Here is a 13,758-nt window from a genome sequence, read left to right on the forward strand (position 1 = left end):
AAGGCCTGTAGCCAGAATATATAAAGAGTTCTGACAACTCAATCATAAACAACCCAAAAATGGGCAAAATATTTGAACTGACATATCACAAATGATATGAATGACCAAAAAGCATGTGAAAAGAAACTCAACATTAATAGTCATGAGAGAAAACATTGTAAATCAACTATACTCCAGTAAAAATTTTTTTTAAAATAGTCATCAGAGAAATACAAATTAAAGTTAGGAGATGTCACTACACACCCATTAGAATGGCTAAATTTAAAATAAAAAAGAATGATTTCCTCTGTCTGCCATCCACTGAGAGTGAATACACAGCAAGAGCAGATTTAAAGAAGAGATAATTTAAGCAGTTGAACACATGACAAGTTTGAGGTGCCCAGAGCACATACACATTGAGATAACCTCGTGTAGACAGAGGAGGAGCCAGAACTGGAGACAGAAATAATTGATGCATAGATGAGAGGTAAAGTCCTGGAGTGGATAAGAGTTCCCAAGCAGAACACGTAACTTGAGATGAGGCACAGGACAAAACCATAGGGAACATCACCATTTAAAGGACAGATGGAGAAAGAAAAGTCCAGGAGATAGAGTAAGAAGGCACAGCCAAAGAAGGAAGAGGAAAAGTTTTAGGGAGAACTCCTAGAAAGAAGGAATGGACAACGATATCCAACACTGCAGATACAACGTGTCCAATACTGCAGATACGACAAGTGTCCAATACTGCAGATACAACAAGTGTCCAACACTGCAGATACAAGTGTCCAACACTGCAGATACGACAAGTGTCCAATACTGCAGATACAAGTGTCCAATACTGCAGATACAAGTGTCCAATACTGCAGATATGACATGTCCAGTACTGCAGATATGACAAGTAATATAAGGTCTAAAAAGAGCTTCTTGGGCTTTCATCTAAAAGTTCCTACTGACCTTAACAGGTCACCGTGTCCTGTTTTCACCGGAGTGGTAAGAGCAAAAGTAAACCGGCAGCGGCATAAGAAATTCGTAGAGGAGACGAGGAAGGGCCAACGAAGGAATCAGACCATTTTTCGACAGTTTTCACTGCCAAGATGGAGTTAGATAGAAATTGAGCATGGAGGAGAATGATTGCAGGTTTAAGATAGTGCCCTTTTTAAAAAACAAGAAGAAAGTTTTTATTCTTATGAGAGTGTATGAAGACTAAGAAGTAACAACTAAAATTAACCGTACAAGAGAGGAATATGTAGTCAATGACATGAGCTTCCTGAGGGCTAGGGATTATGCCACATGCAAATTCAGAGACAATCTAAGTGGAAGAAGCAAATACGTTTGGAGGACATATGGCAAGAAGCTGAAGGAGGACTTGCCTGGAGAACGTCCATTAATTAATAAAGTGTGTGTGGTCCTCTAGGGAAGGATGATGGACTGGGCGAATGATAAGAGATGATCCCAAAGGCTCACATTCTGTCTTATTCCCACGTCTTCTCTGGGGGATATGAAGTTAAAAACACAAACGTATTATACATGAGGGACAAAAGCATTTCTTCTCCCCCCACCCCCCATCTCTGAGCAAATCTCCTTGGGGGCATCAGGCTCCTTAGAGAACTCACTGTGGGAGTGGGCATTGCAGAGAAAATGGTGGGCTCACGGGAGCCAATGCCCTGTCCATCATGCATCCCTGAGTGACCAGCTGCTCCCCTGCAGTCCCCCCCAAGAGCGCTTAAGCAACTTCCTTCCTTCCTGCGTCACTCCCACGGCCCCCCAGCCCACTCCCCTGGAGGCTCCCATGGCAGATCAATTCCCCATTCACACACCTTGCAGTCTGACAGCTGTCTCCTTCCACAGGCTCCTTCCTGCCTCTCTGCCTTGTCCCTGGACTCTCTCTCCAGTCTTCTCCACTTGTTCCAGGAACCCTGCCCTCCTGGGGAGCCTCTGAGTACCCCAAACATTTTCTGATTTTCTGATCCAAACACTTCTACATCTTATCTCCCCTAATTGGCTCTGCCACGCATAGAAGTATTGAAGATTAATGCGACATAATCTCTCCCAAATAAAATAACAATTGATCAGACTGTGCATGCCATGCCCAAGTCCTCTTTTCCAGCAATATCTTATTACAGTTTTATGAAGCAGCTTGTTACCCGCAGTTATTATAAATTGCTCTATCGATGTGATTTTTAATTTGGAGCGCTGGATCCAGGCAGATAAATAGCCTTTTTCCTTCAACCATTATCAAAATAGTCACTTGTTTTCATTATTTGAACACTCCAATAAGGAAGCCAAATCTTAGCTTCAAAAATAAGAGGCCAAGAACATGACAATCCAGAAACTGAGAAAAAAACCATTCTGCCTCAGAAATTCAAGTTTAACACAGCACAACAAAAGGTCATTAATATAAATTGAATTCCTACACAGTATATATGTATATACATATTAGTTTTTCGTTTAATCCATGCAACAAACTAGTGTGGTTGGCTTTATTTTCCCCATTGTACAGAGGCGAGAAAAATGAGGTTTAGAGATTGACTTTCCCAAGTTTACATGCTCAACTGACAGCAAAACAGAAATTAAACTTAGTATTTTCTGATCCTAAACTCTTAAGAGCAAAATAATTGTTTTCCTGCATGAAATCATGCGACTTGTTAGTTTCTAGTCCATCTGCTGAGATATTTCCTGACGTTGCTCTTCCACTAAATGTATAATCAGATAACAGCTTCAGAGTAGAAAAAAGGCATATATTTTGACCTTACTCTTCTCCTCTGATTCTATTTCGTGCCACACAAGATCACTTTCTCTAGACTGATTTTCACAAGATTCATCAAAATAATATTTTTGTCTAAGCTGTAACGTCTATGCACAACAAAATAGATACCAAGAGAGTAATGATAGAGTTAGAAGTGAGTATATGCGGGGTTTAGCTCTTCCTCTATATAATTTTATGGCAACAGTTTGACTTTGGGGGTCCATCCCATGAGCATGTGAGCTATGGAAGATGTAGCTACAAGAGGAACACGGTTTTCAGAAACGACTTTACTGAGTATCTATCATGTGTAAAGCTTGTGCTGGGGGCCGTATGCAGAGGAGTTCCCTCCAGAAGCTGGTGACCTGGAGCCACTGCACTTACAACAGTGATTTATTGCTACTGAAAACCTGTTTTGAATTGCTCTGCTAGCATTGCCTCGATCTCGGAAATTGTTTTCTTGGTGGACGTGTCCACTCATTCAGTTAATACTTTTGATCCCCTTCTCTTCAGGTCCTGCAGGTGGGGTCTTGAATTTGATTTTGGAAACCACCAAAAACAAATCAAAGTCAAGTTATGAACTAAGGTTTAGGCCCAATGAGGCAATACAATTTTTTAACATGCCTGGTTCTCCGGGGTGGCTGTTAAATTCCTTCAAAGCAGTCCCAGAAGTCATTTCAAAATGACTGCTCCAGAGTCTGGTTGCATCCCCAGCTATGTCTTCCTTGAGTCTAATGAGTCATCATGTGACTTGCTCTATTCACGGTCTAATTACCTATACTTAACACTAAAATGTATGTTTCCCCGTCTGAGAGTTGAAAGGCTAAGTTTATCAAGTCTTTCTAAGTTTACAGGATGCAAACAGTGTGTTCCACAGGCTTCCTTTAGTTTCCCCTCCTGGCTGCTTTGTTACTGTTTCCTCACTCTCTTTCTCTCTCTGACACATCGATACAGTTTCTATTATTTAAACTCCGTTTCAGGCAACTTTGTACCAGGTTCCTTTTGCTTCCAAGGGGTTTATTTTGCTCCCTGGCCGTTTGAGGGTGAGGATGCGCCAGCATTCACCCTTCTTAGAATGGGGGTTTATTACAGCACAGATCATCTTCCCACCAACTCCGCTTACACCCTCTCTGCCACGGTGCTCTTCCTGTGCCCGTCTGAAGAAGACGCCTTAACAGAGGTCCTTCACGGTAACATGCCCAGCTCACAGAATCCTATCTTGCAAAGCCCACACTTTACAGTGTAACTGAAAATGGGCAAGTTTGCCCTGCCTCTGGTGTGACTCCAGACATCTGAAATGTGAGAACATGGTGCTTTTATGCTGAAACATTACACGATCCCCAGAGTGCGGAACTGCCTTGTTCCCACTGCTGCTATCTTACAGAGAGAGGGGCAGAAAAGCAAGTTTCCATAACGAAGAATGTGTGTTTGGGAGGCGGGAAGTGGAGGGGAGGAGAGGAACCTGAAAGACATCCCGGAAATGATGGAAAAGGACCCTGAAAGGACTTGTTAAAATCCCTCCTACAGGCTCCCAGAATACATAAGAACTGAGTAAAACACCACTCATCATCGGGGCTTCAAAAGCCACATTTCTTGGTCTCCAGAATGAATCTCTTTTGTCTGATGTTTGGGACCTTAGGATCAGAAGAAGGTGAGGTCTTGATCATAACCTGGGAATCAGAATTCTGTGGATTAAATCCTTTAAGAGAAGGTTCCCTTCTGTTTTTTGAGTCTGATTTCTAAAGCTTTTTCCCAGAAGATAAGGCAAAATCTATCAGTGCTTGATAAATATCTAGAGGATCGTGAAAAAATGAATCCCTTGGAACTCACTACCACTGTTCAAATATAAAGGAAAGAACACAGAAATGTATGTCTTGTAGTCCCAGGGTAGATGGGGGAGGGTGGTAGGAAGAGATCCTCGCTGATTGGGGCACGCAAACCACACCCACCTCTCCCCACCGCATCCCTCCAGTCAGTCTGTCAACACACATTCACTCAGTACCATCTACACCCCAAGCATCTAGGCGGGTGCTGGGGCAGTCAGTATCCCCACCCTACTCCTAGGGGACGGCCTTCTCTTTCCTTTTCTCTCTCCCCTGACATTTAAAACACCTCAGAGAGCTTCCCCGGTGGTGCAGTGTTTGAGAATCCGCCTGCCGATAAAGGAGACACGAGTTCGAGCCCTGGTCTGGGAAGACCCCACATGCCGCGGAGCAACAACGCCCATGCGCCACAACTACTGAGCCCACGTGCCACAACTACTGAAGCCCGTGTGCCTAGAGCCCATGCTCTGCAACAAGAGAAGCCAGCGCAATGAGAAGCCCGCGCACTGCAACGAAGACCCAATGCAGCCAAAAATAGATAAATAATTAATTAAAGCCTCAGAGAATGATGCAGGTTCGCCAAGAGACACTAACTCAGAGCAGACAGTGATTGTTCCAACAGAAACAAAAAACAGGCCTGAGGGTGTGAGGGGAGGGGCGGGGGGAGGACCTCTCCCTAGAGAGATGTGATGGGACCTGGTTCTGCCTCGTTCTGTCTGGGCCGGTCCCTTGGACGTCACTTGTATGCTCGGATCCTCGTTTTTCCCGTCTATAGAATAAAGGTTGGAATAACTTATCCCCAAGTCCTCTTTCAGGCTTCAGCTTCTACTTTTCCAAGATTCTAAGGGGTCTTTCGGCGTCCAGCACTGTGTACCCAGGGAGACAGCACATGGTGCGGTCACTCACACGCGGGTCTCAGCCTTTGGCCCCGGTTACGTGTTTAAAGTTCGTACCTGGGTGCTCCCCAGGACGCCAGTACTCAGATACAGCAAGTTTTCTCTCCTTTTAGACCCGGTTGTTCGTGCACGGCTTTCGCACTGAGTGCTGCAGTGTAGTCGCTGCCTTTCCAAACCCCGGGCAGCAGGGGGAAAACTCGTTCCTGCTGGGGTACGGGTATGTAGCTGGAGACAGCATCACCAGCTCTCCACCCTCGTTCATGTGAAAAGCCTAAAACGTCGAAGGGGAAACGTTCTGCTTTTCCGGCAAGATGTCAATGCTGGCTCCTCCGATCTGTGGATCTGTGTGGAGCGTTCTGCCGCCGTGGCCCCGCGCTCCGCTTCCCGGCCCGGTGCAGGGCTGCCTTGCCCGGGAGGCAGGCAGGGCGCGGGAGGTGCTCCGCGGCCTCTCGGCTGCGTGTCCGCGGCTGGCACCCTAAGACCCCTCCCCGGAGCCCAGACCTACGCAGGAGAGCGCTGCCCTCTAGTGACCAGAGTGGGAGACGCAGCGCGGCCCGAGCTCGGAAGAGCCCTGTGGCGGCTGGTCCTCGCGAAGGTCCAAGTGCTGGCGCATCCTTTGCAGAAGGTGCTTTGACTGGGAAAGCACTGGGATTCTTTCTCTGTGTACGAGCTGTGGGACTCTGTGATTTCCCTCTAAGACCAGGACTGATAGATACATAGATGGATGGATCGATCAACAAACAATAAACGTAGGATAAGTAAATGATAGACAAACCTAAAGGCAGATGGATGGCAGGGTTAGAAACACGTTTTTAAGGCTTGCTATGTGCCAGGCAGAAGGCTATGTGCTTTGGTCCATTATTTCATTTGCGTCTCTCCGGAACGCTATGCGTAGCCTCCGGCCCTATTGTCCCTCATTACCTCTGTCCCTATTTTCCAAATGGGTTAACTAAGGCCTCAGACAAGGTAAATGGCTTGCTTCCTGGCAATCTTCCGCAGAGCGAGGATGGCGAGCGGGTCTCAATCGACGGCCCCAGCCTCCGCCATCGGCGCTCTGCCCGGCCGCGCCCCAAGCCCCAGACGCCCTGGGTACCGCGTCCCTCCAACCTCGCTCCTTGGCCACCAGCCCTGATGCGGACATCGCCCCGGCCCCGCACCCAGTCTCACTCGTGGAAATCCCCCAGGACACCCTGGTAGGTGGGAACATCGTTACCGAATCGTGGGCTTTACCGCGTGCGCGCTTGGCAAGGGGTCTCACTAACAAGAAAGGGGAAAGCTCTGTCCAGAGATTTTAAGATCCCCGGAAAGTTTCAATCAGTCATTCCTTTAACTGTTAACTGAGCGCTTACTACGCGCCTGACGCTGTCAGCAAGGGAGTCTAGGGCGGGGACAGACCGGTGGACAAGTGACCACATTCCGGACGGCTGTGCCCAGCGCCCACCTGGGCCGCGGGGCAGCTCCAGGAGGAGGCGGGGGAAGGGTACCCCCGCTCATACTCGGAGGGTCTCCAGCACATTCCGTATGCCCCGCTAACTCTCCCTCCCGCCTGGGCCCTCGACCGGAGCCCGCACGCCGGGGAGGGCGATGGCAGTGACTTTGCGCGGGGGCCCTTGATCTCATCCCACTCTCTCCCCAACTTTCCTAACTGCCTTGGTGTGTCACCCGGCCGAGGGGTGGGCCGCCACGCGCATCCCCCCGCCGCGGTCCGGACCCCCCTTCCGGCGGGGGCGGCACGCGGCCGGCGTAGGGCCTGCGTCAGCGGCAGCCCGCTGGCGATTGGGGCGCGCACGCCTCCTGCGCTCCGGGGCGAATTATAAAGTGGCTCCGGCCGCCGCAGCCCGGAAGGCGAGGGAGGCTGTAGAGGTGGGCCCCCAACCCTGCGCTGCGGCCGCGGCGACGCCGAGGACCGTGACGGTGAGCCCCGCGCCGCCCGCCCGCCTGCCTTGCTCTCCTCTCCCTCCTGGAGTCGCCCGCACCGGCTTTCTCCGACCAGCCTGTGCGCCCGGAACAGTGGCAACGTGAGTGAACTTGGCCAAAGCTCGCCTTGCTGCGTGGGTTTGGGGCCGTCCGCCAGCTGCGTTTTATTCCGCGTTGCGTTGCATGGGGTTCCCCAACTTTCTTCCGCTCCTTGTATGTGACCCGGGTCAATATCGCGCCTCCCCGGGCTGGCGCGCTCTCGAATTTGGTCTCCGTAGTTCCCTCCAGAATCCTGCCCGGGCCAGCGGCCGCCCGGAAAGGGAGCGAGTGTCTGGGGCCGCCCCGGGGTCCGGGTGACAGTGACAACTCGGGAACCGCGAGGCGATCGGAGCCGTCCCCCAGGCGGGCGAGGGGACCGGGAAAGAGTGTCCCGGCGGGCTCGACGAACGCCCCGTTGCAGCTGCCCCGCGAGGAGTCCCTGCCAGGGAGCCGCTCTGCGCCCCGGGCGGGCTCGGAGTTCGTGTGCCCTCTCCCCGCAGACCATGGCGCGGTTCCTGAGACTCTGCACTTGGCTGTTGGCGCTCGGCCCCGGGCTCCTGGCGACCGTGCGGGCGGAATGCAGCCAGGACTGCGCGACCTGCATCTACCGCCTGGCGCGCCCGACCGATCTCAACCCGCTGGTGAGTGTTCCGCGCGGCGCGGGAGCTGGTAACCGCGACCCTGCGCGGACAGCCCGGGTCCTCCGCGCGGCGCATCTCGTGGTCACAGCCGGCGCGGACCCCTGGTGACCCAGGCGTCCCGACTGTTCCCCGAACGCTGACCAAGTAGCTCTCGGGACCCGCGACTATCTAGGGACCGGAAAGGGCGGCGGGGTCTCCGCGCAAACCAAGTTTGTTTTCACCCCGGGGAGGCGGGAGTCCCGAGCTGTACTGTCTTCAGCACCTCGGAGAGCACTGGGTTGTCGCCTCACCTGCCGCCAGGAAGATGCTGTTACCCCGCCTCCTCACGTAGCCCACCAAGGGCTCCTTCCGCACACAGCCATCTTCCCATCCTTCCCGCAAAGAATATAGACTTTTTTATTAGTGATATTCCGCTGCCTTTATTCGAATGTCATTTCTCTAGCCCTTTTAAGCTCAGGTCTCTCAGATCCTGACCCTCACTTGCGGGTATGAGAGAGCAATGGGATGGGGAAGGGATAAAGGGAGGGGAGGAAGGGAGAGCGCAGGAGGCTGGAGAGAAAGAGGTCAGCCACCGTTTTACAGACAGCAGGTGATGCTGGAATTCAACTTCTGTCTTGTCTAGAACGTGCTTTTGTAACACCTACTAAGACAGCAGTTTACTTTGGCTATGAAGAGGGCACAGGAGACGTGGCGGAGTCCAAAGAGGTGGCCACAATGCAAAGATAAATTACACAGGGGCTTGGGGTTGGGGGGGGAATCTAAGGTCAAAAGAACCGTCTTTCTAATCATAGTCTGTGTGCTCTTGAATCACTCCTGTTGCTCTACTGAGTCAGAATCTCTGAAGTTGGGACTCAGGAAGCTTCATTTTAACTAGTTCCCCCAATAATTCCTTTGCACTGTCTCCTCAATTTGTTGAACTTCTGTGATAACTTAAGTTGGGCAGAGAATAATGTACTAATCCAAAGAGCTCAGCTCCTCACTAGAGCTTTTGAAGCAATTTTATTATGTAGATGCATAAAACAGGGACAAAAATTAAGGAAAGGATTCCACAAAACCCAAGGTGTATATTTCAGGTTAAATGTTTCTTCGTTCCATTGGATTACCTAATCCACTTCATTCGACAAGACAAGTAGTAGGGCTTTATATTTAAACTCTGAGAAAAATGCTGCATCTTAAGTAGGGGTAACAATCCCCTTCATCCATCTTTTTTCTTTCTGATTTGTTTTTTGTTTAACTGGTTAGTTTTCTATTGAAGCTTACATTTAGGATTGTTATTTTCTCTGTGAAAAAAGGCTTGTTGATGACTATATTGTTAGAATTATAGCAGCTCTGGAATTTTCACTTAGATGAAAAAGACACGTGAGAAATTAGGTTGCTTAGCCAGAACTATGTAGTAAAATCAATGTAACACATATTTACTGAGTTATTGAGTTTCTAGCATGTGAAAGACACTTGTGCTTCATTCTGTGGTGGATACAAAGATGAGCAGGCATGCCATGATTGATGTCCAAATTGAATTTACCCTCTAACACAGAGGGTGAATAATACAAAAATTCATAGATGGCTACAGGAGCATATAAATTAACACCACTTCCATTCTATGACTGTGCTATTCCGATTATTTGCCATTATTTGTTTTTGAAGGAATCCCTTTTTAAAAGCCTTTTGGTAACAGTATACAAATATTCAACATTAATTTTTGGCCAATAGATTATTTAAATTTCATTTTAGGATGGAAATATTCTTGACACCTGAACATCTTAAATTTTTAATGATGTTTTGACTTCTTAATCAGATGTCAAGAATAAAACAGAACCATTTTAATTAGATCTTTAGATTTTTATATATGCATATATTTAATTTTCTTAGACACAAAGAAAATTAATAAATAAATCATTAAGAGCTGCTTAAATATATACCCTAAAGAATTTTGTTGCACTAATAAAATGCTTCCTTTCATTGTGAAAATAGTATGTGTGTATTTCATATTAAGTAATATACATATATATATATATTTTTTTTTTTTTTTTTTTTTTTTTGCGGTACGTGGGCTTCTCACTGTTGTGGCCTCTCCCGTTGCGGAGCACAGGCTCCAGACGTGCAGGCTCAGAGACCATGGCTCACGGGCCCAGCCGCTCCCCCTGCATCGGCAGGTGGACTCTCAACCACTGTGCCACCAGGCAAGCCCTACCAATATATTTTTAAATCCCCAGAAAATGCCTGGTTTTTATGTCTAAATCATGGGTTGGTAACTGGGCTCTATAAGTAGACTTCAGGGGGCCATAAAAACCCCTGAATTGCTAGGAAATGTCATATATAGGTTAAAATTGGGTGGGAAAATATCTTTACAATATTGCAAGGGCACAGCATATACAATCTGTTAAAATGCAAAGAAAAATTCTAATTTGATTCCATTAATTCTCCACAATCTCCCCTTCTGAATTTCCTTTGATTTGCCTGTTCAGTACGGCAAAAAGTTGTAATAAGGAAAATGAGACCATTATGTGGGAGTTTCCACATCAAAGCAAGCATAGAGTGGTCTAAAAAAAAAAATGTGTTTGATGAACGAAATCAGAAGAGCCTCTTTTTATCACTAAATCGAATTCTTTTCCCAGGCTTGCACACTGGAATGTGAGGGGAAACTGCCTTCTCTCAAGACCTGGGAAACCTGCAAGGAGCTTCTGCAGCTGTCCAAGCTGGAGCTCCCTCCAGATGGCAACAGTGCCCTCGGCAAACAGGAGGACCACCGCTTGCTCGCCAAGAAGTACGGGGGCTTCATGAAGAGGTATGGGGGCTTCATGAAGAAGATGGATGAGCTGTACCCCCTGGAGCCGGAGGAAGAGGCAAACGGAGGTGAAATCCTTGGCAAGAGATACGGGGGCTTCATGAAGAAGGATACGGAGGAAGACGACTCCATAGCCAATCCCTCCGACCTGCTGAAAGAGCTGCTGGGAGAGGGGAACCAGCGAGAAGGGGCTCCCCACCAGGAGGGCAGGGATGACGCAGACGTGAGCAAGAGATACGGGGGCTTCATGCGAGGCTTAAAGAGAAGCCCCCAGCTGGAAGACGAAGCCAAAGAGCTGCAGAAGCGGTACGGCGGCTTCATGAGAAGAGTGGGTCGCCCGGAGTGGTGGACGGACTACCAGAAAAGGTATGGCGGCTTCCTCAAGCGCTTTGCAGATTCCCTGCCCTCCGAGGAAGAAGGTGAAAGTTACTCGAAGGAAGTTCCCGAAATGGAGAAAAGATATGGAGGATTTATGAGATTTTAATCCCCTTTCCCATCAGTGAGCCCAGGCCCCAGCAAGCCTTCCTCCACCCCCCAGTGAGAGACTGCTTCGCCGGTCGTGTTGTATTGTCCTGTGTTGCTTGCATTATACAGTTGACTTGATTGTCTGGATAACTTAACTGTACAACCTGAAAGCTGTCACTCCAGGTCCTGTGTTCTTTTGAGAATCCTTAAGCCTGTCAGTATTGGCCTCTTGCAGCTGTCTTGTTTACATGCTCAAATCGTTTTTGGTATTACCTTGTCCTTTATTTTTGACAAAACGCCAATAAATGCATACTTGTATGTAGATATAATAAACCCATCACCCCAACTGCACAACATTCTTGCAAGTTTCTTCCCCTCCGAAGCTCTCATTCGCCCTTAGGTTTCCACCGCACATCCTAAACTCACAGACAGTGAAACCATCTGCTTTCAACAGAAGCATCACTGGCCCCCTCCTCTTCCAACTGCTGAGGCTGCAAAAACATTTTTCATTTAATTCCTTGTATATGACATCTTAGATGAGCAAACACAGTAGCAAAACAAAATGTATTTCCACTCTCGTTTCTGGAATTCAGGTACGTGAGGAATAACCAAAGCCTAATAAAGATACAAACTGTACCCTCATATATAAGGAACTCTGCATTTACATCCAAATGTGTATGTCTCTTTTCTTCAGCAAAATATTTTAGACGTTAATTAAAAAAAAAATTAAAGATAATTTAGCCCCATTTTACAAATACAGAAAGTGGAGCCCAGAAAGGTCAATTCATTGGCCCAAGATTGCCCAGCAGTTGAAGGATAGAAATGGAATTAAGACCCGAAACTTCTTGCTCCCAAGCAATGTCCTTTCCACTCCAGTTCCCTGTCTCTCATCCAGGCCACTACCAAGAATCGGAAGGGCTTGTGTCTCTATCTCCACTGTTGTCCACCCCCTACACCATAACCCCGGTGGGGCCTCCAGAATCTGATGAACGGACAGATGCAGGAATGGAGGGATTTGGTGACCAGATCACTGGGCAAGGTATTATGAATGTTTCGGAAGGCAAATTCTCATCACACAAGGAGTTTATGACTACTTCACATTAATTAAAACATTTGGGACAACAGGTACAAAAAATGTAACATGTCTTTTGTTTTGCTAATTGAAACCACCTGCAGCTAAATTCCCATCCACTGAGTCATTTTCCCAGGACCCTCACTCATCCCTTCCTTTGCGTTCTTCCCCACAAATCAGAGTTTAGCAACTGAGGGAGACAGAGGAAGAGCCTCTACTCTGCAACCCAGGTCTGTGCAAGACCATGTGCTGCCTCCCGATGGGGCCGCCCACCGCCCCTCTGAGTCCAGCCCTGCTGGGTTCCCGGGACCTCCCCACGGCCATGTGCTGTCCCGCCGGTCAGTGCAAGGGGTCACAGGTCCCTGCCACTCACCGATCCCCACCAGCAGCTATCTCCGTGATCTTTGACAAACTAACTTCCAGGCCAGAGCCCTCCTTCTTTTGAACTAGAGATGCAGATAATGTAAGCGTTTGAAGCAGGTTGGAAAGGAGCTGATGAACAGCAGCAGGCCTGTGGAAATCCGTGTCTGGAGCCGTAAGAAATGATAGGGCTGAAACACATCAGAGATCTTGGGTCTCTATTCAACCTGAGCCAACTCCTTCCCTTGGAAACGCCAGCCCAGTACTTTTCCAAAGAAATCCGAATCCTCAATTTTCATGATAATATCTCAAGTTCTTAATTTCGGCCTATTGATTCCATTTAAACCAGTGTGGCCCAAACAAAACCCATCTGCAGGTCAGATTTGAGAGACAAGGGGCTAGTCCTTTGAGGGAAAAAAAGTCACTTAATTCTCTCCCTCGGAGACACAAGAGGGAGGAGATATGGGGATATGTGTACATGTATAGCTGATTCACTTTGTTATAAAGCAGAAACTAACACACCATTGTAAAGCAATTATACTCCAATAAAGATGTTAAAAAAAAAAATTCTCTCCCTTAAAACTAAGGATACCCAAATCTGAGAAACAGAAATCCAGCCTGCACCCCGGAGACAGTAAAAGCAGAATGACTCGTTCCTTCTCTTTAAGATAATAATCCAATTATTCTGTTACAGTAAAACAATATGTGTACATATATATCTCATCCAATGTGTATGAGAAAATACAGTCGAATGAATATGCACTCTTTTTCAAACCAAGCATATTCTTCCCGGGGAGCCTTTTCGTTTCTACTCGGGGTAGCTGTGCAGACCGAGCTCAGGTGCTCAGGGTAGCTAACAGGCAAATGTCTGGCCCTCTACTTCACCATCTGGGGCCTCTTCTGAGGGTGGTGAATTGAGGGCCTGGTGGATGCACCACAAATGTTTAGGGAGGGAAGGAACAGAGGAGAGGGACGGGGAAACAGAGGAAGGGAGGAGAGAAGGGAAAGACCATGGGACAAGATGGTTCGTTCCCCTTG

The 13,758-nt window shown here is 48.0% G+C and overlaps 1 protein-coding gene across 1 annotated transcript; it reads left to right on the forward strand.

Annotated features, from left to right (window-relative positions):
- The first annotated feature begins 7,224 nt into the window (after positions 1-7,224).
- PENK (proenkephalin) lies at positions 7,225-11,642 on the forward strand. Its single transcript, XM_067712291.1, has 3 exons — positions 7,225-7,459; positions 7,898-8,038; positions 10,654-11,642. The coding sequence occupies exons 2-3, from the start codon at positions 7,901-7,903 to the stop codon at positions 11,305-11,307; spliced, it is 792 nt and encodes a 263-aa protein (XP_067568392.1). The 5' UTR covers positions 7,225-7,459; positions 7,898-7,900; the 3' UTR covers positions 11,308-11,642.
- Positions 11,643-13,758: the final 2,116 nt, after the last annotated feature.

This window comes from Pseudorca crassidens, chromosome 17 (genome assembly GCF_039906515.1).
Source record: "Pseudorca crassidens isolate mPseCra1 chromosome 17, mPseCra1.hap1, whole genome shotgun sequence".
NCBI classification, from domain to species: Eukaryota; Metazoa; Chordata; class Mammalia; order Artiodactyla; family Delphinidae; genus Pseudorca; species Pseudorca crassidens.

Coding starts and splice junctions, on each gene's coding strand:
- PENK (XM_067712291.1), top strand. CDS start 7,901: ATGGCGCGGTTCCTGAGACTCTGCACTTGGCTGTTGGCGCTCGGCCCC. Junction 8,039..10,653: donor CGACCGATCTCAACCCGCTG/GTGAGTGTTCCG, acceptor TTCTTTTCCCAG/GCTTGCACACTGGAATGTGA.